At 46.8% G+C, this 24,248-nt stretch overlaps 1 protein-coding gene across 1 annotated transcript in view; it reads left to right on the forward strand.

Moving 5' to 3' along the window:
- LOC146197502 (uncharacterized) overlaps positions 1-309 on the forward strand; it is an 8,965-nt gene extending 8,656 nt beyond the window's left edge. Inside the window, exon 2 of the mRNA XM_084596486.1 lies at positions 1-309. This exon is cut by the window's left edge and continues 311 nt beyond it. Within this exon, the coding sequence (XP_084452612.1) occupies positions 1-309 (309 nt within the window).
- The last annotated feature ends 23,939 nt before the right edge of the window (positions 310-24,248 follow it).

The raw sequence follows: 24,248 nt of genomic DNA on the forward strand, positions 1-24,248 counted from the left end.
TTGCTCGAGGCCTTCCCGTTGTACTGCGTCTTCGTGGGGATCACCATGGCCGCCTCCGACTTCCACGATGCCACGATGCAGGTTCTCACGCAAATCGAAGCGTTCACGGCTATCCTGGGCAAGCGCTACCAGCTGCAACCGGCCACCTTCTTCCTGGCCAACATGTGCATCGCATCGGTGGGCCTCAATCCTCCACGGCTTACCATCGGTCGTCTGTTCACCATTCGTCGGCTGCTGCTTGCCGTACTCGTGGTCATCTTCGTCACTGCGGCGCTCGTCTCCACCAGGATGGCGCGCAACGGAGACTAGGCTGATGCCTAAGGAACGGAGCTAGGAGACTAATTACTTACGAGTGCATACAATGCCATCGCTGTACCCACGATCGAGCCAGCCTCTAAACGCTGTGTGAAGCCTAAATTGCTAAATGTTTAAGGTAATGGATGGCTGCAATACGTACTAGCATTTCGAGTGTAGTCAGCCCCTATATACGCGCCAGCGTTAAACACTGCGAGGAATCGGGCAGACTTATGGGACATATGTACAGATCAGGTCAAAGCAAGATAGTTTGAGAGACGACCATAAACTACTAAAAACTCTGGGTTGTAGTAGCAGTAGTTAGACTCGGTATTTTCGATTTCTCTGGGCATTTTATTTCGATCATGTTTCGTCGAAATACTGACGGTCCCCCTAAAAGCAGTATTAGTGCAAACTACCGTATTTTCTTTGTGTCACGACAAAAATGTAGGCATTGTCTGTAGCAGGTAATTTGTGATTGGCATCTTAAAACTTCTGTGATACATGTAGCCTTCACTCGTTTAAGGTGTCTTCGTGATGTCATTCCAAGTTTGTGTCGTTCTTCGAGAAGAATAATGAATTTAAATATGAAAACCTCATTACCGGACCGCTGTCATAATAACTCGGCATTTCGCGGGTATCATACCGTTTTTCGTCTGTGGTTTTTCCTCACAAAAGGCACTGTTTTCTATTTTCTTTGGCCCATAGTATACCGCAATTTCCGTAATAAAATGTCTGCAAAGAGCTAATCAATCATAATTAACTACACCTGAACGAAAGGGCGCCAAAGCGATAACCACGCGCACAAGAGCTCTGTATCTAGATAACAAAGTTCTTGCGTGTGACAACTGCGAGGCCATTACAGTGAGATGGCCGAACATTCCTGGATTCTCACTGCAAGCAAGCCAAGCTGTCTCAGCTGGTTGCTTAAACACTGCAAATATAAAAAAATTCGCACGATTTTTCTCGCTGTAGCGCACTTCTGAAAATAAAAATAAAAATGTTTCATCGGAGCTCTCTGTATTTTATTTGTCTCGGGAAATCTCTCTGAGTTGCCTGGCCTCCTTGTTGTAATCTTCCTTGTCTCTTTGCCACAGTTGGCTCTACCGTCTTATTTATTTGTGGTCTGCAAGAATAGCTGGATATACCTCCTCCTCCTTTCATATTATCGCAGAGCAATCGAAAGCCCCAAGAGCCACCTTTGCGTCACAGGGGCTGATCTGAGCCTCGCAAGTGAAAGGCATAATTTATTCTGCTCCGGGTGTAGGTGGTTTGCATGATAGAAGGCAGTGTCTGTGCGCATGAATTATTGTATTTTTGTTTATCTCATGTTTGATAAAGTCCACAGCTAATAATAATAGTTTCGCATATTTTGAATCAAAGAAGCTGCACAGTCGTTGTCGGAACCCGTAGCAACGAAACCATCCTGTGCTTTGCAGAACGTATAGGGTAAGCTGAGCAAGCAGAGTAGACTACGCGCTTCCCTAATCGGTGACCAGAAGTTCCGTTTTATGAAATTCCAGGCAGGATGAGGCATTGCAATGATGACAGTTATCCAAAAAGTTCCATTCCACAATGTCGATATTTTAAGAAATTATGAAGAAGTGCAGGGTAGTCAAACGGAATTATTTCTGGTTAACATCCGTGCCTTCCGCCCTCCTTTTCTCCTGCTCCTCCCTCCTTGAAGATGGAGTCAGTAGCAAGAGCGAACGCATAACACACATGGTCTTAAGCCAACAGACGCTGATTTAAGACCATGCAGGCTATGCACCCGCACTGTGTCATCTGTGACACAAAATGCGAAATGATAGTGTCGCTCCCGCTTGCAAAACTATATAAGTGTGTCCAACGAAGCTGGTCGAACGATCTGTTAAAGCATATTTATTAAAACAAAGGTCGAAGACTCGGCTACCAGAGATGCAAGAGGTTTGCTGAAAGACGAACTGAAGGAATGCTGAACCTAGCAGAGTAAGAGTCTAAACGTTCTGTAGCCGTAGTGCTGCGCTGACAAACAATGGAGCGGTTGCAAACTTTACTGCTCACTGAGTGTGCATGCGTATCTGCATGCAGTATTATCATTCTTAGGCATTAAAAAATAATACAAGTCAGCTCAAATTACTTACGATCTACCGACACTTGTCTTAATGCAGCTCGGAGTTTGTTGTTTTTTTTTTTTACATTTTCGGTGAAGTGGAATTTAGGGATGAAATTGTGAACTGACGTTTTCAAAGACGGGGTATAACAGAGTCAGCAGCTCCTCAAACTTAGTTAGCTTTTTTTATTACCTTAATTCTTTCTGGCTTTCAAGAAACACACGAACGCGAATTAAGGGCATTAAAAGCGATGTTCCATGGCGTAGCTATCAATTCACGAAGTCAACATCAAAATTCTCTATTTGAGTTCCATTTTCCACGCGATGGTTTGAATACACTAGAAATTTTGAAAAAAAAAAAAAAGTTATGTCGCTAAAATTGCCTTTTAGTCGTATTTTACTGCTCAATTTCTTCGAAAAAAACAATGCCGAACCGAGCGTCTTCACGCATTAGTATCCTGTGTTGTTTTCATCTAAGAATTATAACAGCATTCAACCAACGCCTGACCGGAACAGAGATGAGTGCTCACCGTAAGCCTCCCCATACACTCGACATACGACTCTGTGGCTGTGTCGTGCCGCGATTCAGACTTGAACCATGATCTACACAGTTATTGCTTGTTTCTTTTCACAGCCCGCTTAACCAAAGGTGACCAGACACATTGTCAGAATGGAAGACTATTTCTATGCGAGCGGAGCGAGCGCACAACGTGAGTGTGAGCGTGATAAAGAAAGGGGGGACTGAAGATGGAGGTGATCAACAATTCTCCGCGTGCTAGAAGATGAGGGGCATAGAGCGTCGCGATGGTAACGTAACGCGACGAGGACCTGCGGCTTTGTGCGACGCCGTAAATGGCTGCCCTCGTAAAATAAGAAAACGGCGTTTCTTCTCGTCGCCCTTGCAAGGAGTTTTCAACTCGCCCGCTGTGCCGTGCTTCTTCTTCGTCGTGCGACGTATACGCTACCCCTCGGAACGGTCCCCGGGGGACCCATAACAAAGATGCGTCAGTGAGAATTCGTCCCTTTGTGAGCCACCCGCGCAGTATAAAAGCGCACCTCTGATATTCTCTCTGGCGCCTCTTCCATCGCATCGTATTTCGTCCCAGATCTCTTCTTTTGTTCCCGCCTCTATTCTTTGTTTTGTTCTTTTTCTTCTGTCAGGTCTAGATGCGAGGCAATCAAACTCAAGCACGCACAGCCGTAGACGCGCGCATGCTAAGAAACCTAGAAGCGATTGTGATTTGCCCTATGTGTACGGCGAAGGGCCATAGAAAAGTGCGATATATATACACGGCTAGATTGTCTGAGCGTCTTTCAGGCCCCTCAATTTTAGCCCGAGTGTGTCCTATATCGGCGGCGAGTGTGCAGCTCTGATCTTGCTAGGAACGAGGTCCAGCTCTCTGAGCTTACAAGTTAGTGTATCCCTGTGTTTGCGCTGCCGCCGCTGCAACGAGACAAAAAGAACGATGAAAGCGACTAGTCAAAACAGTATAGGTCCGGGAATATGAATGTTTTGTTTTAGACTTTCGTTACTCTGCGCATATAAGATTTGCCTTTTTTTTTCTCTGGAGTGGTGCCCTCAATATGGGAGAAGGAACTAATGCTACTAAACCCTAATGCCAAATGGGTAGGGATTGTACTTCCTTTGGCTGAAGAGATTTTCGCTTAAAAATGGTAATCGAAATCATATAATACAGATTCTGAAAACAGGATGCGAACTGCAGGTAGCTCATTCTGAGAGCACGCCCTAAAACGTGGTTAAAGGAGGAATAACGTAGGTGAGCGGGAGGAGAGACATAACCTAGAGAACCCGCACAGATAGCCCAAGTCAGGAGTGGGTACGTAAAATATTCATCTATTTGAGTCCACAACAAAAATAGAACACCACTGTACAGTCATCCACGTTCGCGGAACCCATTTGTAGTTCGCAAGACTCCTTTTGTTTGTTTTGTTTTGCAGGTTATTGTTTCTTATAGAGCAGTTGGCTGACGTTCGTTTAATACAATTTTCAGGAAAAGGAGTATTGTACTTTTTTGTTTCCTGGCGAATCTTACAGCCCTCATTCAACCAAAATGCCGCTGTCCGCGTATCCCGCCTTCTCCCTTTACCTTCTGATGTGTCCACTGTTGTGCCGGTGGGGTTATCACACAGTAGCCCACCGTCAACAGGGTTGTGCCAAGGAGTTGGTAACGCAGCGCTCGTCACCCGTTTCGTGAACGAGGGCTGTCAGCTCCCTGGGCGGTAGCGATGAATCCGAGTCGGCGTTGGTGAGATGAAGAAAAGGCTTTATACACTATTTACAGGTATTTACACAACAAGATCGGCTCTGGGGCCGAAAGCTAACATAGCCATGTGCGACTGTTCTCGCGCAGCGACGGCCGGGGAGTTTCCGCCGCGTCCGCACTGTCAGGGGGCGAACTGCTCCCGATGGACGCTCGTGACGAACTCACACTCGGAGTCTCGAACGGAAGCACTTGAGACTCCGTTGCCGAGAACCGTTGACGCTCAAAATGGTCCAATCCGACGGCAGCACTTTCGCAGGGCCAATGGGAGAGCTTGCTGCGCTCTCGCTTCAAATATGCCGCGGGGCGAGAAGGGGTTCACCGTCAGGGCCACGGCGCGCCGTGCTGTCTGGACGTTCAGCGCATGTTGATACACGTCGCTTCTGTCCCTTTGGTACGGCTCGCCTCCAGTGCACTGGTGCTTTGCAGAGAAGTATCCAGAGTTTGTGAAGGAGGCGTTCGCCGAAGAAGTTTGGCGTCCGGCTGAATTTCTGGGCGGCTTTGGCCAGACACAACAGCACCCCCGCCATCAGACAATGCGCCGGGAAGACGAGCTGCTCGCATGTGGCTCGGATGCCGGGCGCGCTCGTTCGCCAGGTTCCTCCAAGCTCACGTACAGTGTCCGGGCGCCAGGTAGCCTCACGTGCCTCGGGTTCCACTCGCCAGGTCAGGATCTCTGCCGACAGCCTTCTTGCCGGGGCACGCCGATCAACTTCGCTCGGGTCGCTCCGATGCCCTTGCCAATCGCCACTGGTAACGGTAGACTTTTCTGCGGCTTGCAAAACTGACCGACAACAGGCAACACCCAACACAAGCAAGTACCCTCGGCCACCCGTCAAACACCAGACAGAGGCAAAATTTCAAATTCAATTAGCTAAATTGTTGTCCCCTTTTCGCTCCCACTACAACAAGAGACAAGTGTATAGGATGCAGTACACAAGGTTCAAACAACAATTTTGCACATTAACGATACAGTAAATAGCAAGGAAAATTATTAATCAGTAATGGAAAAGTCTCCTTGAAATCACTTGGGCCGTAAAGCACAACCGAGGAAGTAAGGAGGTCGTTCAATTTTGCCCCGATCTGCCTACAACATTACCATTAGCGACGAAATGGTCGTCGAAGGTAGCTATGTTTTGAATGCATGACTCAAAGCATCCGATTTCGCATTGTGCTGCTCTCTTCCGCAAGCGGCAGAACGCGAAGCAGTATTCGGGCGGTTTGGCTCTCCTACCTCCGCTACAGCTTCGGCTGTCCATTTCTCTACGAGACCTTTCTTTCCACTTTGTATGTGAAAGAACAGACGAGCACAAGTTACTCGCTTTGTTGAACGATCTGTCTCGTTCCTTACGCTTTGCGCACCAATCGCGCATTTTCTCAGCACGGGTGCATTTGCGCCGCTGGGATCGCCGCTTTTCCTTTCGCGATCGTTTGCGTTTTCTCACCTTTCGATGAGAGCATTCTTTCATGCACCTGCCTTTCCGCTCTTTTCGACGGCGGCACTTGAGTTTTTGCTTTCTTTCTTTTTGTGCCAGCTCTTTCAAGCTGCTGGTAACTGGAGCTAGTATGGCGCCGACATCGTCGGAGTTTGGCGCCGCGCCTGCATCGCGGCCAGCAGCGCATGACTCACTGCCAGTCGCGTCCGAACAAGGACAAGGCTCTCTCACGCCAGCCCCCAAGCTAGGCATATCCTCTGCAGGCTCGCCACTCAAGTTACACTGATCCGCCGGTGTGCAGCATCGCTCAGCGCTAACCGGCGCACGATCAAGGTCGTCTGATAGCTGGGGCGTTTCGGATCGCGTGAGGTCCATGTTCGCACTAGGGTTGTTGTTTTCGCCAATGCGATTGGGCGCGTCAGGACAGGAAGATTCATGGCTCCTGTCTAGTCGCTCGCTGTCGACTTCACAGGTGTGATTCTCGACAGCGCCCGCGTCATGGTTCTGCCTTAGCTGTTCACTTGTGAGCTGCGCAATTTCCATGAGCGCAACTTCGTTTTTCCGCGAGTGATGATCTACGACAACGCTGATCTCAGACATTGCCAGTTTGTCGTCTCCTAGGTTGACTACATCTCCGCCATGTCTGACAACTTCTGCTTCTGAGTTGTCAGGCGGTTGATTTACTGCCAGGTCCTCACTCTCGATTGGTGGAATGCTTACAGCTACGTGGGAATGCGTGCAGGACGGTGTCACTTCGGATTTCTCGCCGATGGAGTCGGCTCCAACCGTCTCAGCTGCCAGTGGCTCGACCAAGGTAACCCTAGAAACTTCTGTTCGAGGCTCGATCGACTCGCTGCTGCTATCGGGTTGCTCGGCCGCTTCCCCAAGCTTGGTCTCATTCTCAGGTGCAAGCACAATTTTCTCCGAGACTTCCTGACTGTCTAGCCATTCGGTTACATCGGCTTTCAATTGATACGCCAAATCCAAGAACGTTTTGGTACAATTTTTCTCACGCCGATACCTGTGCCCAAGCTCTATTGGTGACAGCCGATGTCTTTTCAGTAAAGACTCTTTCAAGTAATCGTAGTTTTTCAAGTCAACGCCTAACACGCGCTTGATTTCTTCCGACACCTCGGCGGAGAGAAGAGCCACCAATTGTCGTGCCCAAGTATCTCGCTCGAAGCGCTTACTTTTGCAGACACGCTCGAAATCTGCCAAATACTCTGCCATATCCTCAGCAATGAGGAATGGTTGCAGACACTCTCGCGGCTTCGAACTGTTATCTTGAATGGCAAATAAAGCGTCATCCCTTTCAACACTTTTTTCATCTGCCGAACGCTCGAGCTGGATAAGCTTCTTTAAGCGGGCCAACCGCTTTTCGCGTTCTAACCTACGCTCATCGTGCTCTAGCCTTTCACACTCATCGCGCTCTTGGAGCTCTAGCTTTTTACGCTCCTCACGCTTTTGGCGTTCTAGTCTTTCACGCTCATAGCGCTCTTGGCGTTCAAGCTTCTCACGCTCATAGCACTCGAGTTCGTGCTTTTTACGCTCTTCGCGCTTTTGGCGTTCTAGCCTTTCACGCTCATCGCTCCTTTGGCGTTCTAGCTTTTCACGCTCCTCGCGCTTTTGGAGTTCTAGCCTTTTGGCTTCCTCCTTACCTTCTCTCTCTTGAATATCATCCCAGGCCTCTGCGGCTTCCTCAACCGTCACTTCCTCTGCCTTCATGATCTCAAGAATATCCTTTTTTCTTTTCGCTGAGCCCAAATCGATGCCCAACTCATCACAAATTTGGAGAAGTTCTTTGACCTTGTAACTCTCCATCTTTTACCGGCCTCTTGTTGTTTGCCTTTTTAGAATAGTGTACTATACGTTCGCTATCTCGCTCCTAGCAAGAGATGCGCAAGCCTTTCTCACACTGATTCCCTTCTCAGCATCCCCTGGTTTTCAAAACACTTCCTGTAGGCTTGAAACACGCAAGGTTAACACAATGCTACGCTCAGCCTTTCTCTAAGCTACCCTGTGTGTTAGAGAAGTCTGGCGTTTGAGGGAAACTTCAGGTACTCACCGCGCCGAGGTGCCTGACGCCGGTCAATCCCGCAGCTGCCATCCAATGTTGTGCCAGTGGATCCCGCAGCTGCCACCAATGTTGTGCCGGTGGGGTTATCACACAGTAGCCCACCGTCAACAGGGTTGTGCCAAGGAGTTGGTAACGCAGCGCTCGTCACCCGTTTCGTGAACGAGGGCTGTCAGCTCCCTGGGCGGTAGCGATGAATCCGAGTCGGCGTTGGTGATATGAAGAAAAGGCTTTATACACTATTTACAGGTATTTACACAACAAGATCGGCTCTGGGGCCGAAAGCTAACATAGCCATGTGCGACTGTTCTCGCGCAGCGACGGCCGGGGAGTTTCCGCCGCGTCCGCACTGCCAGGGGGCGAACTGCTCCCGATGGACGCTCGTGACGAACTCACACTCGGAGTCTCGAACGGAAGCACTTGAGACTCCGTTGCCGAGAACCGTTGACGCTCAAAATGGTCCAATCCGACGGCAGCACTTTCGCAGGGCCAATGGGAGAGCTTGCTGCGCTCTCGCTTCAAATATGCCGCGGGGCGAAAAGGGGTTCACCGTCAGGGCCACGGCGCGCCGTGCTGTCTGGACGTTCAGCGCATGTTGATACACGTCGCTTCTGTCCCTTTGGTACGGCTCGCCTCCAGTGCACTGGTGCTTTGCAGAGAAGTATCCAGAGTTTGTGAAGGAGGCGTTCGCCGAAGAAGTTTGGCGTCCGGCTGAATTTCTGGGCGGCTTTGGCCAGACACAACACCACCCACCACGCGCACCCCACTTTCCCGAAACCCCTATCCAACATAAGCACGTGTAGGAACGGCATGGGAAAGCGTCAGCGAAATCAGGTTTAATGACGTTATATTGAGGCGATCATTGCCAAAGTGAAATGTTGGTCGGTTGGTTTCAGGGAGTTACCTTCCCAAAGCGACTTAGGTTATGAGAAACGCCGTAATGGAGGGCTCTGGAAGTTTCGACCACCTGCGGTTCTTTAACGTGCACTGACATAGCACAGCCCACGGATGCCTTTTTTCTTTTTCGCCTCCATCGAAAAGCAGCCGCAGCGGTCAGTGTTTTATCCTGCATTACTGAACCATCACGACTGGGCCTCTTTTAATGATTACAGCCTAATTCAGAAAAGGTGAAATATTTGTTTGCGCTGCTTGCGCTGCGTAGTCACACTGAAGATCTTCCGAGTGACCGGTCCGATTACTTCGAGCGCTTTCTCTGCGCAGAATTGGTGCGGCTCTTGTCCAGAGCGGTCACTGCTTCTCCTGCTCCGGCAAATTGTTTCATCACTGCTCCGAGAAAGAACATCGGTAATCTGCAGACTGCGTCCTTCCGTCTTTCTCGAGGTTGGCATCCCAAAGTCATCTAAAGGACTTCCGTGCACTGCCTGCCTACAATGCATTCAACGCAAATGCAGGTATGTGTAAAATGTATGTAAAATGTAAAATTTAATGCATACTGAGAATGCACCAGCACAAACCGAAAACAGACTGAAGGCATACTTCGTAGGGGATCAAAAGAACCAGCCTCTTCTAATTGCAGCCTCTGGTATACAATGCTCCGCTGAATTTCAAACAACTTGCGGGGAGTTTCGACGGACCGGGAGTCATGGAACTTAAAAGAGCTCGCAATGTTCCATTAGGAATTCGTCACGTCGTACACAGGAGTGCCCCAAGATGGTAGTACCTTGTAAAAAATTCAATACTTCGAACCTTTTTTCTCTGAACACATTGCGCGTATGCGGCTTTCATCGGGCGCTCTTTCCTAAAGAAAAAGATGGAAGGGGGAGGGAGCGTGTACGTGCTTCTTTTACTCTTTTGCTTCCATCCTCGCCTTCAATCATAGTGCGATTTAGCCGTCCACTCAGAGGAAGAGAGTGTCTGCGCCTCTTCCTCCCTCATCAATTAATCGTCTTCTCTCTCCCAGTACCAAGCCCTCACCATCTGTACTCGCTGTTGCGTTTCACTCCTTCGAGATTGCCGAGGCGGCGCCTTAAGCCCGTACCGCAAAAAGTGATTCAATCTTTCGAGTCCTTGGTGCGTCGCGGTAGCCACCGCCCACAGCAGCGCTAACAAGGCGTGCGCTTAACTATGCAGCATCCGTTGGCGCTTCGCGTCCCACAAAGCAGCGTACCTCCTATTCCCCCGAGAAACGGGGCTGAAGAGTTTCCGCGCCCTTAATCTTTGCAAAGCCTCGCCGCGTCTTCGGAAGCCGCTCCCGTGGGCCGTTATAAATGCGTAATGCGTGTTCTTAGGAAATCCAGGTTGAGGCGGTGTCGAGATCGGGCCTCCTGGGCTAAAACCTAGTTACGAGGGCTGTCTTTGCCTTTACCAGGCACACAATGGCTACCTTCGAGGGAAGATGTGACTTTAGGCGGTGATTACATGCCAGTGCCATCTAGTAGGTCTACACACTTCGGACGCGCACAAAAAATCTCGGCATTTTTAATTATTAGAGCTAAAAATAATATCCCGGTAACTTCACGCATTTGGTCTCTATAATAAAAGGTTCTGAGGCTTCGTGTGGATCGCTCCACATTTCTGGTGCAGAAAAATGACTGGAGACTTAAGAAGCGACATCACAAGCAGGCAAAGCAGGTGCTGCTCTAAGCCGGACGGACACGTGCAATGGATTATGCGGTGAAAACAGTCGTGTTTTTGTTCACGAAAGTGTTGTGAGAAATACCACCGTGGACCCGTGCATGAAAAAAAAAAAAATCTCGTCCGCTTTTTGTTCGCTGCATAAACCTTTGTTGGTATCCGCAAAGTTGCAGCTCCTCCTTAGAAGCACCGAAACGAGAGCCTAATAGTGTCGCCCCCGCTTGCAGGCCTTCTCCTCTTCTGATACCTCCGCCAGCCCTTTCCGCCCCTGTACATTCTCAGCCTATACCGCACGAAGAGGCTTAACTGAATACTGACAAACTTTCTCGCGTCCTTACTGGTGCGTCGTAAGAAAGGTGACAGAGTGCGTTTATTTATTTATTTATTTATTTATTTATTTATTTATTTATTTATTTATTTATTTATTTATTTATTTATTTATTTATTTATTTATTTATTTATTTATTTATTTATTTATTTTATTTTATTTTATTTACTTTGCCTCTACGCTCAAGGCGCGCGTTGTACTAGTAGGTGACGAACGTAGAGACAGTATTGCGCGTCGGCTTTGCTGACCCTGTAGTCCTCGAAAGAGACCCGCTCTTAAAAAAAGTCAACAGATGTTCCCGAGTCGCTCTAACTCTATTTTTATCGCTTCCATTGTTAATCGATTAAAGAATACGCGGTAACAGTGCGCGGGCGACGGAAAAGTAAAGCTTATACGTGCGCAGTGATGCGCAAACGCGCTGCGGATTTGCTAATTTCGGTGCAGGCGACGACGTCGAGCGGCGGGAGGCCAAAGAAGGAGAAGGAGGGGAAAACTGCCGGGGTGTTTCTGAACGTGCGGCTCTTTCTCGATTGCAAACAGCGCCCAAAAGGCAGTTCAAAAAGCGGCTGAAGAAAGGCGAAAGGCGAGCTTGCGGGGTCATTTTTGAACATTTCAACTTTTCCTTCCGAGTTTCCTGCGCGCGGGGCGGCGGTCGAGGCGCGAGGCAAATGACGACGGAGGGTGGGGGTAAGTTAATTAATAACTCGCCAGACGACGGTCTTCTTGATTAGCGCTGCAAGTGACGTGCTAACGAGACCTCGGGTAAGAATAATGAGATATCGATGACGATAATGTGGCGTGGACGTTGTGTCAGTCGCCGTAGTTTTCTTTTTTTTTTTTTATTGTGTCTGCGAGTGAGTGTGTGTGTGTGTGTGTTTTATGTATTAGAGTTGAAAGAGAACAAATCATATACCAACGGGTAGCAGAAAGAGAACTTTTTTAAACGTAAGCATATGCAAACGCGGAGTGCAGAGATCGTGCGTCTAATGACGGAACAATAGGATTTAAAAAGTAGCGAGCGCCAGAACAAATTGTGCGCCGGAAAACGATGTCTGAGCGGGGTGCCGTATGTGTTGAATCGTTTGCTTCGATTCTGCCCTCGGTCTTCGCCATTCTGCGATACGTGAGAAAGAGCTGGATTCATCGTGCCGAACGAACCCGCGACCGCTGCTTTGGTATGCTTTAGGGAACGTACGAGTATGGTATTTGTTCTTTTGCGTTTAAGTTTCTTTCTCTTCTCTCCATTCAGTCATTACTTCCGAGGTTGGAATGTGCGCTTTCCTCGCGCGGGGGCCGGATAACAAATTGTCCTCATTGTGGCGTGAAACGCAAAGATACGCTTTAACCACAATCTGCATGGAGATATCGGTTGCGTGTGTGTTCTGTACGACGTTCGATTTTTTTTTTTTTTCGCGCCGACATGCTTTACTTTTATAACAAGAATTTCTGGGCTTGAAGACTTACAGCGAGTTTCCGATTGTGCTGCCATACGGCTACGTAAACCGGAACCTTGATAAGAGCTCAATCGAAACGGTATCAGATAATTCCCTTGTTCGTTGTTATTTTCAGGATGGGACGTTGCGATAATGCTCGCCTGAAGTTTCTCACTATGGTGTCATGGGTACCGTTCCGTTTAGTCAGAGGCACGAACTCTTTTGTATCCTCCCCTCGCTCTATAGAAGCTTTTCTGGCTTTTGTAATATTTAAGTTATTTTTAAATATGCTCACCACGCCTGCGTCGGTATAAGCATTTAACAAGCGCTTTGTGACCTTTCTCGAAATAAACACACTTTAAAGATGCTAAAATAATAGTCAATTTTGACTAATCAGTGGCAGTAAATGGAGCATAGCGTACTTAATGCTGTTGTACATCAAACTATATATCTGTTCATTATATATTTGTATATTTCTGTTGAGTGTGTGTGTGTGTGTGTGTGTGTGTGTGTGTGTGTGTGTGTGTGTGTGTGTGTGTGTGTGTGTGTGTGTGTGTGTGTGTGTGTGTGTGTGTGTGTGTGTGTGTGTGTGTGTGTGTGTGTGTGTGTGTGTGTGTGTGTGTGTGTGTGTGTGTGTGTGTGTGTGTGTGTGTGTGTGTGTGTGTGTGTGTGTGTGTGTGTGTGTGTGTGTGTGTGTGTGTGTGTGTGTGTGTGTGTGTGTGTGTGTGTGTGTGTGTGTGTGTGTGTGTGTGTGTGTGTGTGTGTGTGTGTGTGTGTGTGTGTGTGTGTGTGTGTGTGTGTGTGTGTGTGTGTGTGTGTGTGTGTGTGTGTGTGTGTGTGTGTGTGTGTGTGTGTGTGTGTGTGTGTGTGTGTGTGTGTGTGTGTGTGTGTGTGTGTGTGTGTGTGTGTGTGTGTGTGTGTGTGTGTGTGTGTGTGTGTGTGTGTGTGTGTGTGTGTGTGTGTGTGTGTGTGTGTGTGTGTGTGTGTGTGTGCGTGCGTGCGTGCGTGCGTGCGTGCGTGCGTGCGTGCGTGCGTGCGTGCGTGCGTGCGTGCGTGCGTGCGTGCGTGCGTGCGTGCGTGCGCACATATTAGATGTATGTGTTTGCAACATGAGAACAAAATCTTACTAATTTCGAGACCGGGTGTCTTGCGAAGAAGGTTTCGTTGCCCCTACGCTCTGCCGGTTCATTCGAGGCATTCCGGTCATGCAGAGCACTGAAGGATGAAACAAAGGGACACCAATAGCCACGTATAACGAAGCTGAATGTATTCGAACAGAAGTTTGTAATTCAATGAGCCAACGAGCGCGCTATTAGAAGTTGTTAAGCACCACAAAGAAGTGAAAGGACAACCTCGTGTCATTTTCTCTTCCTTGTGGTGTTTTTCCGTTCGGCTGTAGTTTCACCTTTGACATGAACCAGCTCAAATTGATATCGGCTTGAAAGATAAGAAACCCCGCATATTGAAAAAAAAAATGTTCTTATACTTATCTCTGTGGGAAAAGTTTTGGCAAAGTGCAGAATATCCGCAACCATGCTGGCATTGTATAACCAAGGCAATGATGAAAAATATGCTTAAATATACCAGAAGTGGTGAGTATGGGATGTGCAGAGATAACACTCACTCTGCGAGGGTTCGGAACATATTGCGAAATATTGTGCTATAAGAATGTCAGCCACACTGTTTTTCATCAAGTCCCTATAAAGCTGTTCAGAGCTTCAGGCCGATACGAACTAAATGTCTACAGGAAATATGAGTAGTCACCGATTTTCTAGCAACATAATCCTGATATGCAATTCCATAGGTGAATTACAAAAGAGTGATCCGGACCGACAAAAGAGAAGAGTAACGATAGGGACGAAACACGGCACCAATAGAAACTAAGGAAAAGCTCAGCGGTCCGGCTCTGGGCAGCCAAGGGTAGCAACTATTGAGCGAACACGCCTTTTCGGTTGGCAAAAGTGAATGCAGGTGAAGCTCCACCAGCTTTATTTGAATTAAGGTTGCGCGAAAGAAATCAGCAGTAGAACAGATGGGACACTCAGGGAAGGCCTTTTAAAGTGATGAAGAGCAAGTTTCTAGCATTCATGTAAAGGAATAGCCTATAATTATCGTCTCGTGGTGCAAAGCGAAACTTCTTGAGGCAGAGGCCATTACGGCGAATGGTGGAAGTGAAGATGATATGTAAACATGAATCAGACGATAGACACACGTTGCAGAGCTCCGAGCAAAAGGTAAAATGAATAAATGGGCATATGCGATACACGCAACGTATAGACAGCGACGTGCTTGAGCCACTATAAGTATACAACTAGATGTAGAGCAATCGAGCTCTAGGGATAGTGTGATGAAGTCCAGGAAAACGATGAAAAAAGGTGACCGGTGCACCACTGTCTCTTATTTTTCTGGTCATGATTGTTGCGCGGACCGGTTCATATAAACAGCAATATTATGTTGGAAAATGAAGCCTAGCAGCGCGACAAGCTATTTAAAAGCTGGTCATGAGCTGTGCGACACGTGTTTATTCTCCAATGTTGAACTGCATAAATGGAGGAAACATTACGCATTGTATGTACAGCCATGCGCAAAAGAGGAAAGATCACGCTAACCACAATGGTTGAAAAAAATTTAAAATGGTTCAACGCTGCTGAACCGAATATAGAGCGAAAGCATTAGCTGCGGGTGACAGAGCGTTCTTCTTCTTCGTCTTCTTCTTCCTCTTCTTTGCCTTCATCTTCGTCTTTTTCGTCGTCTTTTTCCTATTCGTCGTCTTCTTCTTCGTCGTCGTCTTCTTACTTTTCGTCTTCTTTTTTGTCTTCGTCTTCATCGTCGTCGCCTTCTTGTTCGTCGTCTTCTTCTTCGTCTTCGTCGTCTTCATTGGCTTCTTCTTCGCGGCTGTTCAAGGCCATTCGTGACTGCGGCCACGGACTACGCGACGGGTCAAAACCTGGTGTAGTATTGCTTCCGCAATAAAAGGACGCCTGCCCGAAGTCATCTAGCTGGCAAGCAGGCAAACACGTAAGAAGGGCACCCTATGAATATCTCTACAACCGCCGCCGTACCATCATAAAACGCTGACTTTCTGTTCTTCCAAGTTGTTTGGTCTCTCCACTTTTGCACACGATTGTAACTGGGCTTTGCGGTGAGATTTTCACAAAGAACACTCAAAGCCATCAAAACTTCACTCACATAACCTTAAGTATCTGACAAAGATTCTCCAAGCACTGCACAGTTTCACGCCAAGCAAACAAAGATAAAAGATAAACAAACAAGCAAGCAAAGATAAATCTCCACAGTTTATACAATTAATGGATACTGAGCTATCAGTCGCAGCATGGTGTCGTCATACATTACATCGCGCTGATAATTTGCATGTTACCTCTTTTGTTCCACATGGGGACCACGGTAATCGAAAAAGTTTTCATGCGTAATTTGTTGGACAGAACCAAGTTGTTCAGGGCAGATGCCGATTTTTTTTTAAAATAATACCCGCATTAATTCTTTTGAGACTGCAGATGTAAAAACGAAAATTGTGAAAATTGAGAATTTAATAAATGCGGCCAGAATGCTGATCTACGATTATGATTAAGTTGTTTGCATAAAAACTCACTTCAACATGATGATCGCTTAGTCCAGGAAAATGAGCAACCAAGCTTGCCAGTAAAACGGACTAGTAGTTACCCCTGGATCCTTCCTCATCTAATCTCTATTTCAAAAAGCATTGTTTCTTTATTTCTTTCCTTTTTTTTATTTAAATGAGCCAAATTCAAAAAGCGAAACTCAGCCAAATTTTCAATAGTTAAAATTTATCTGTCTTCCTCCCAGGCTTCCTCTTGTTTTAAACATTAGCGCAAAATAAAAAAATCTGCCCATAATCATATCAGTGCCTTTCCCTCCTTTCTTTGTCAATACTTCCTCGTGAGTTCATTGAACGTACTAAATACCATGCCCAAGGGGGGAAAATGTTAAGGGCACAGGGCCGCAGTCAGTACCCCAGCTTTATTCAAGATGTCAACGGCTCGATTTCCTGATCGACTGCTAGTGTGCGGTATCTTATCACTTTATAATTGCATAAAGAAGGACCAAAGTGTTGGAACCAAAGTGTTGGACCAAAGTGAAGAATCAAAGTAGTTGAGTCGCTGCTAGCTACTGGTGGGGTTTGTCGCTGATAAAATTATGTCCCACCTAAATCTTTGTCAACCAGAATATCGGGCTGGCTTTCGGAAAAAGTGTTCAGCAGTAGACCGTATTTCATACCATTGATCATGGGACGAATAAATGTGAACAACGCCTTTATACAGCCTTCATAGGTCATCAGAGGGGATTTTACAGTCAAAACCTACGCAGTCACACAAGCACTGCGGAACCCAGGCATGAAGTTGGGGATACAGTAGCGAGCTATGGGAAGAGAAATAATAGATATACTGTTAGAAGACAAGAAATGGGAAGAGTGGGTCGAGGAAGGAGCGCAAGTTAATTATGTTATCACGTGTCACATGTCTGCTTGTCTATTGACGAGGTCGTCAATAGACAAGCAGACATGTGGAGCTGAAATTAAGCGGACCTGCAACCAAAAAATTCCCTTTCCTCCCGAAATTGCGCCACACACCAATCAGTGTTCGACCATGTCGCGAGCCAACGTCCACCTGCCAAAGTCATACCCGTGATTTTTTTTTTTTTTTCGTACAACGCTGGCAAGGCCGAATTTTTTGCAGAAAGAGGCCATCGACTATATCGCGTCAAGAATGCTCTTCCGTTACGCTTTTATATCCCAGGAGCATTGCAGAAATAAAACACTGTCCGTTAGCAAATGTAAGTCTTCGATCGTTGCTCGTTTTTCAGGGTTTCCATTCGGATACCGAAGAGCAGGAAATGATGTGAGCAGAGGCAGGAACTCATCGCCAAAGCTTACGCGTCACCTTTTTTCGCGACCACGCGGCGCGTTCAATTCCAGGCACGTAGACGAACAAATGCTCTCTCCAGTGCTCCGCACATGGCTCAAGTCCAACTCTGTGTAGACAGAAAAGACAGGTCTAAAGGCAGGAAAAGCCCTGCTCGCCTCGCATTTTACAATGGAAGCGCGGAGCTTCTTTGGCAAATGCGTCGCGATCGCCTTCAGTCCGCGCTCTGCCGTACGTGCGGCGAGTTCGGCAAGTAGGCTGTACCGCACTACCTGAAAACTTGGGGGAGAAAAGGCTCTCAAATGTGACCGGAAAACGAACAAGACTGGTCAAAACAGAACGACCCGACACTGAGTTATTTACACTGACCAGGCTACCAGAAAGGAAGAGGAAAAAAGTAAAGTAGATCAAAAAGTACGTTCGTTTTATCACTCTGGCAAGCTGTCCCATTGAGCACAATCGTGCCGGACGTCACATCATGTGGACTTGCATTCCCCTCCTGCTGTCATTTTATTCGTTAAATAGAAGACAAAAGAACTACGCCAACACAATCCTTTCGAAGAAATACACTCTGCAATGAAAGACGTACAGAAGTAAAATATACAGCCTGCAGTGTTTATTTTAGGGCCATGTTAGAGCTATTGTAGCACACGTATTAAGGTCGGGAGCAGCGAACCCTTCTTTCTTGGAAGACTGGGGCCCTGCCGAGACATAATGAGCCATATACGACTGAAAAGGAGACTCAGCAGCCCGTATATAAAAGTATGTACCAACTGGTCCAGATTTCGACTCTCCTGCTCGGCACTATTTCCAGAGGAGCTACGTGCACACCGCCCATGGCAAAAGTGCGTAATGGTAGCCAGCAAGTGTTTGTCACGCGCAGTAGCCTGAACCATGTAAGCATTCTGGAAACATAAGCAGCAGTCGGAGGAGCAGAGATGCTTAAATGCCAAGACAAAAATCTTTCATGGGAGGTAGGCTTGACTCGGGAAAAAGCCACGGGGATTGTAGACAGAAACGCAGTCATTCACAAAGCGTCAAATTTAGAATCGACGGCACCAGCTTCAGGATCGAAATTCACCTGACTCAAAAGATACTGCTACCAACATGAATATATGTACAACCCGTCGCGTTGACTCGGTAGTTAGGCGCTGCTCGTTACTCAGACTGAGCAGCTGGGTTCGAACCCTGCCGCGGCGGCCGCGTTTCGACAGAGGTAAAACGCAAACGGCGCTCATGTGCAGTACGATATCATTGCACGATAAAAAAAATTCACAGGAGGCCCAAACTAATCTCCATGGCAGCGTCCCTCGCAGACCGCGTTACCTCGGAACGTTAAACCCCTCATATCACACCGATATACTTTACCACGTTCTTCGCCTCGATCGGAGCCGTCTGTTTCTGTCGTGTTTTGCTTTTTTTTATATATACATTGTTTGCTCACGGGGCACAAGGAGGCGTTGAGGCCGCATTCCAAACACACCTTCAAACACTCCTTCGGCGCGTGCATTTCGCTCGCACTGAAGCCACGCGCTTAGTCTCTCGCTTTCTTCCGAAACACCGCGCTGGGCCAGAACGAAGCTCGGAACGGATGCAGGCAAGGGGGGCGTGCAAGAAAGCGCACACACGATACGAACGCACAGCGACCCACGTCCGCCTGCCATTTTTTTGTCCTTCTTTTGTCTTGGGTCCCGTGTGCGCCAGAGCTGAAGTCCGCCAGTTTGCATCGCGATGCGCGGCATGCTAATGCTCGCGCGCCCTGCCATTTGCATGAAATTCGCGTCCTCCTTGTGCACATCCTTCAAGGGCACGGCGGCTGTTTAGCCTCGCTTGTTTTCCCTGTTTGTATTCCTCAGTCTTGGCTCGTACACTGTTTGTTTCAGGGTGCATCTCGAACTGTTTTACGGGTAGAACCTTAGCAACTTGCAAAGCAGCAAAGTACTGCTGTCGTCCAGTGCGCAGGACCAATGCTCGACGGAGTGCGAATCGCCCTGAAATTGAAGGGGACCCCAGGACGCGCTCTTATAATAATGATGGTACACTTTATTCCAGTTTCGTATTTTTGCGCTCTTTTCACAAGTGACATATTTAAATGACCATAGCATTGGCGAAACTCCATTCTGTGACTGATAAGGTGCACAGAAAATTATAGCGCTGACAATAACCAGGTGCACAGCATGTGCGCCTGTGCCAAATAAAACGCAAAAACAGGAAGCAGAGGAACCGTTAGGGAGAATGAAAGCTGGTCCCACGAATTTTCAACCCTCTATAAATGCTCCCAGGAGTTGGATTTAGTTGTTGTTAGCTAGTTATTTTTTGCGAATAATATTGCGGCAATTCGCTTCCTCTCGGCAACTATAGTCCAGCCTACATTTTTCAATGATGTCTACCTCGTAAACGCGCAAACGCTAAAGCAAAAAGTGTTTCATTCTCCGACAGGCCATAATATATTCTGGTTGCCTCTGTTCCTATGCGGAATTATGGGTGGATGTTTTCATGTTTTTATTGGTACCTTATATGCAGACTGCTCGAGAGTAAAGGAAACGGCGACGTGGAATAGCAACCCACAATATATTGAGATAAAGACAAACGCGGAGGGTACTTCTTTTTAGTTTTTTATGGCTGAAAACTTTGCATAAGGCCTTGACGTACTCTTCAGTTTCTCTGCTTCTCAGAGTTATGAGAGTAGATAGTTGAGCAGCTTGCTGGTGCATCATGAAAAAAATATTATGATTTCCTCACCGCCGTTCTTTTGCACTGCGTTTTTTTTTTTTTTTTCGCGTGTAAATATGAACTAACGAAAATATAATGCCCCGTCAGCGTGGGTAAGCTGGCGTTAATGTCGGGATCAGAGTTTTTGTCAAGGCTGCCCCACATGCTGAAGTGTTTCAGTTTTTCGTGCCTGAATGTATTCGCACTCCTTTTAGACAAATTATGAAGCAGTTTCAAAAAGGCCCGCTGTATAATGTAGTACTCCGATTACGGATTCAATGGTCATCGAAACAGCGAAGGTGGTGACGGAAACTTTTTTTTATTCTTACTTCACTGAAATCAACGTAAAAAAAAAAATCTGATTTTCATTGAAGCGTTGTTTTCTTTCCTTAAGGATATGACCTCACTGTTGAAAGGGGTACGGACATGATGGTCCGCTGCTGATTATTTTTCATAGGCATCCGCGAAGCGCAGGTAGGCAGCGTTCCAGGCGCCATGAATAAGTAGACGCTAGGCTGCAACTTGGAGCGAGGCACAAGAGGCAGTTCTTACACCATACCTAACATATTTTTTTACCTTCCTGTTCTTATGGCAGCATGCGCGAGGGCTATCAGCGTAGGTTGCGTCGACTCCTGTGCTGGGCAAGTTTGTCCGTAAACGTGCAGGAAGCCGGCTGTCTAAAGTAGTGCGAAGCTGAAGTCCCATCTGAGCTCATGAGAGCTGCAAAACCACAGAATATGCAGCTTGAGAGAATAAAACAGGGCTGTAACTTGACCACTTTTCTGTTCCGTCCCTTTCGGCTAAAAGAGATTCTTAAAAACTGGGTTATAAGGTATAGTCAGGTAACGAAGGAATTTACTAGTTCCGTATTATCTATATATATTAGCTTGTTACCTTCCTTTGTTTTGTAATCCGAAGACTAGCATACTAATACAACAGTGCAAATCTAAATAATTTCGAAGTAGTCAGTGCGGTGTAGTGTTTTGTATTGTATAGTGTAGTGTAGCGTAGCGTAGTGTAGCGTAGCGTAGTGTAGCGTAGTCAAGTTGAAATTAGACACACTTTCGGGATCTGGAAACCAATTATACCTATCACCTTTATGTTTGAAATGAATTGGTGTAACAGAACTAGTCTAGGTCTTTTATCGCTTCATGGTGTCTCATTCTGTGCCCGTTGTTGAAGGGTTCTACTTAAGTTGAGGACAATGCAGAGGGCTATGGAAAGAAAAATAGTAGGTGTAACGTTAAAAGATAGGAAAGGTGCAGGGTGGGTCAGAGAAATAACTCGAGTTCATGACATTCTAGTGGAAATCAGGAAGAAGAAATTGGCATGGGCAGGACATGTAGGGCGTAGACAGAATAACTGATGGTCGAAAAGGGTAACAAATTGGATACTGAGGGAAGGAAAGCGTAGCAGGGGGCGGCAGAAATTTAGGTGGGCGGATGAGATTAAGAAGTTCGCAGGGGTCAGCTGTATGCAGTTAGTACAGGACCGGGTTAATTGAAAGATTATGGGAGAGACATTCGCCCTGCAGTGGGTATATAGTCAGGCTGACGATGATGATAACGATGTGTCATGTACAAAATTAAACTTTTACTATAGACATACACACTCCAGAAACCGCTGCTATATAGCAGCACTGGGTCGGCTTAAAGCCCTTTCTTTGTGTTACAAGCTGCAGCTAGCTTTGTTCACAGCCATTAGGCAATGTAAAAAAGGGTCAGCAACACTGATTGCATGACTTCGCACTGTAAAACGTGAATCTAGATTAAAAATTCAACACTCAGTAATTCCGAATATTTGACTGCGTTTCTGTAGTTCTTCGCACTCATAATGCAAAAAAAAAAAAAATTAGAGAGGTTCAACGCTGCTGAACCGGATATGTAGCGAAAGATTTCGATGCGGGCAACTCGCTGTTGTCGTTCGTCTCGACCAGAGTGGCAACTACCGAGTTGTTGTCACCAGCGGTTTCTTCTTCCTCTTCTTTGCTCAAGGTCCTTCGTGGAGTCTGCGCCATGGCGGAGGTGCGATCACGCTGAAGAAGCGATGCGGCTGGCGTAGTATTGCTTTCGCAAAAAGAAAAAAAAAAAAAACTAAACATCTGGTTGCGTCAGTAGAGATTTCTTCTCAGCTTCCCTGTTAACTCGACAAAAACACATGGGCATCAATGGGTTTTGTGCGAGTTTCCCCATCAACAAGGTGCAAAGACACTGGAAAAGGTTGATTTCCGGAAATATTGTGAATAACACGAGTTGTCCATATCTACAGAGATTATGTTAAAGAGGAACGGCTGTATATCCGAAATTACGAGTATTGAAAATATATGCTTATGGCACCAAGCCCTTTCTGATGTTCCCAGGAAAACACCTACAGACGATTTTTACAGGTTTTCTGTGGCATTTAGTAAAGCGCCTTTTCACAGCGCCAGTAACGATGTTGCATTTAACAGGGGACGTAGAAACTGGCACTGAAGCATTCCGCAACTACGAGCCGGTGTGAAAACTTTCACCAGGCAATGTTGCAGAATATATCAAGAGAACCTTCGAAAGCACTGCTTGTTGAAAAGAACAATGTGTAAAAGAAATCAATTGCAGTTTGAGCGAGTTTACCTAATGGCAACGAAGTTCGAATAAAAGTAAAGCAAAAGTAATCGAATACTGGTGTGTAATTATTCAGTTACTTTTCTCGGGCTGTAATTCACAACTGTAATCAGTTATATTTCAGATGAAGTAATTGTAATTGTAATCAGTTACTTATTTTCTGTAGCGTACATGTACAGGGTCATCTACTTCTAGCTATAACACGGTCACAGCTTTCAAAGCAACATTGCATCCAATGCAGGCGCATATCGAAACAAAGTGACACATGCACGGAGGGACCCGGAAGTGGTGCTTCGCATGGCATGTCACTTAGCTTCATTTCATAGCCAGGTCAAACGCAAAGCTGTTTTGAAAGCAGTGACACTGTTATAGCCAGAAGTGGATGACCCTGTACGTGTGCAAGACTGGTTATAAAATCGACTGTGCCGCTGGTGTCTACAGGAATGTCTTCTCATACTATCCTTCTAAACAGGTAGTGAGAAAGAAAAATGGAGGAATATATATACCGGGTGTCCCAGCTAACTTGAACCAAGGGTTACAGAATAATATATTTGAGGTAGGTCAGAAAAACAAATTGCATTCAACTGCCAGCCTCCTTGCGCACTACAGGCAATTTTTTTGTTTTGCAATTACTTAATTAGCTAAATGTTAATTTATCTAACTTATTAAATATTGACTTTAGACCAAACATGTAAATTGGTAAGTTGTAGAGCACCTTCAGAAACCCCCATTTCATTAATTGCGATAAAGAAAATCTCACGTGTATCTTTTTTTCCGGGCTCAGAAAAAAGCCCGCGAAATACAAATAATACAACGTGACAAGTGCATTTGTGCGCCGCGATTGTGGTGCTCTCAGTCGTGGTTTGAGCGAACGAAATCAGCTGCGGACGTGTCTTCTTAGCCCCGTTAAAGCGGCAGGCCAATATGCCTGCGATGGCTTCTTCGCCCGCGTCAGACAGCCGGCCCACGTGACGGTGCAGTAGCAAAGAGAGCGGCGAGCCGACACCCCCGCCATTCTAGCAAGGCCTCCTTCTCTCCCATCAGCGAACGTCACGACAAACGAATGAGCGATAAGGTATCAGCCACTGAATCTGCGCATACAGGCTTGGGTAAACGGGCGAGATGACATCATGTGACTCGACTAAAATTAGCGCTGCACCTTTATTTGCCAGTTCTTTATCGCCATCCGCCCGTCGTGATGTAGGCTGCAGCGGTGCGCAGGCCTGGCCAAAATCACGGTGGCGACGGGCGAGCTCGAGCTCGCTCGAACCATCGCCAACATTTCTGCCTGCTGCTGCAACGGGACCATCGGGTCACGGCCGCAGCTTATGTCGTTCGCTCAAACCACGACTGAGAGCACCACAATCGCGGCGCACAAATGCGCTAGTCACGTGGTATTATTTGTATTTCGCGGGCTTTCTTCTGAGCCCGGAAAAAAAGATACACGTGAGACTTTCTTTATCGCAATTAATGGAATGGAGGTTTCTGAAGGTGCTCAACT

This window comes from Amblyomma maculatum, chromosome 3, assembly GCF_055883805.1.
Source record: "Amblyomma maculatum isolate TAMU_Amacu chromosome 3, ASM5588380v1, whole genome shotgun sequence".
Taxonomy (NCBI): Eukaryota; Metazoa; Arthropoda; class Arachnida; order Ixodida; family Ixodidae; genus Amblyomma; species Amblyomma maculatum.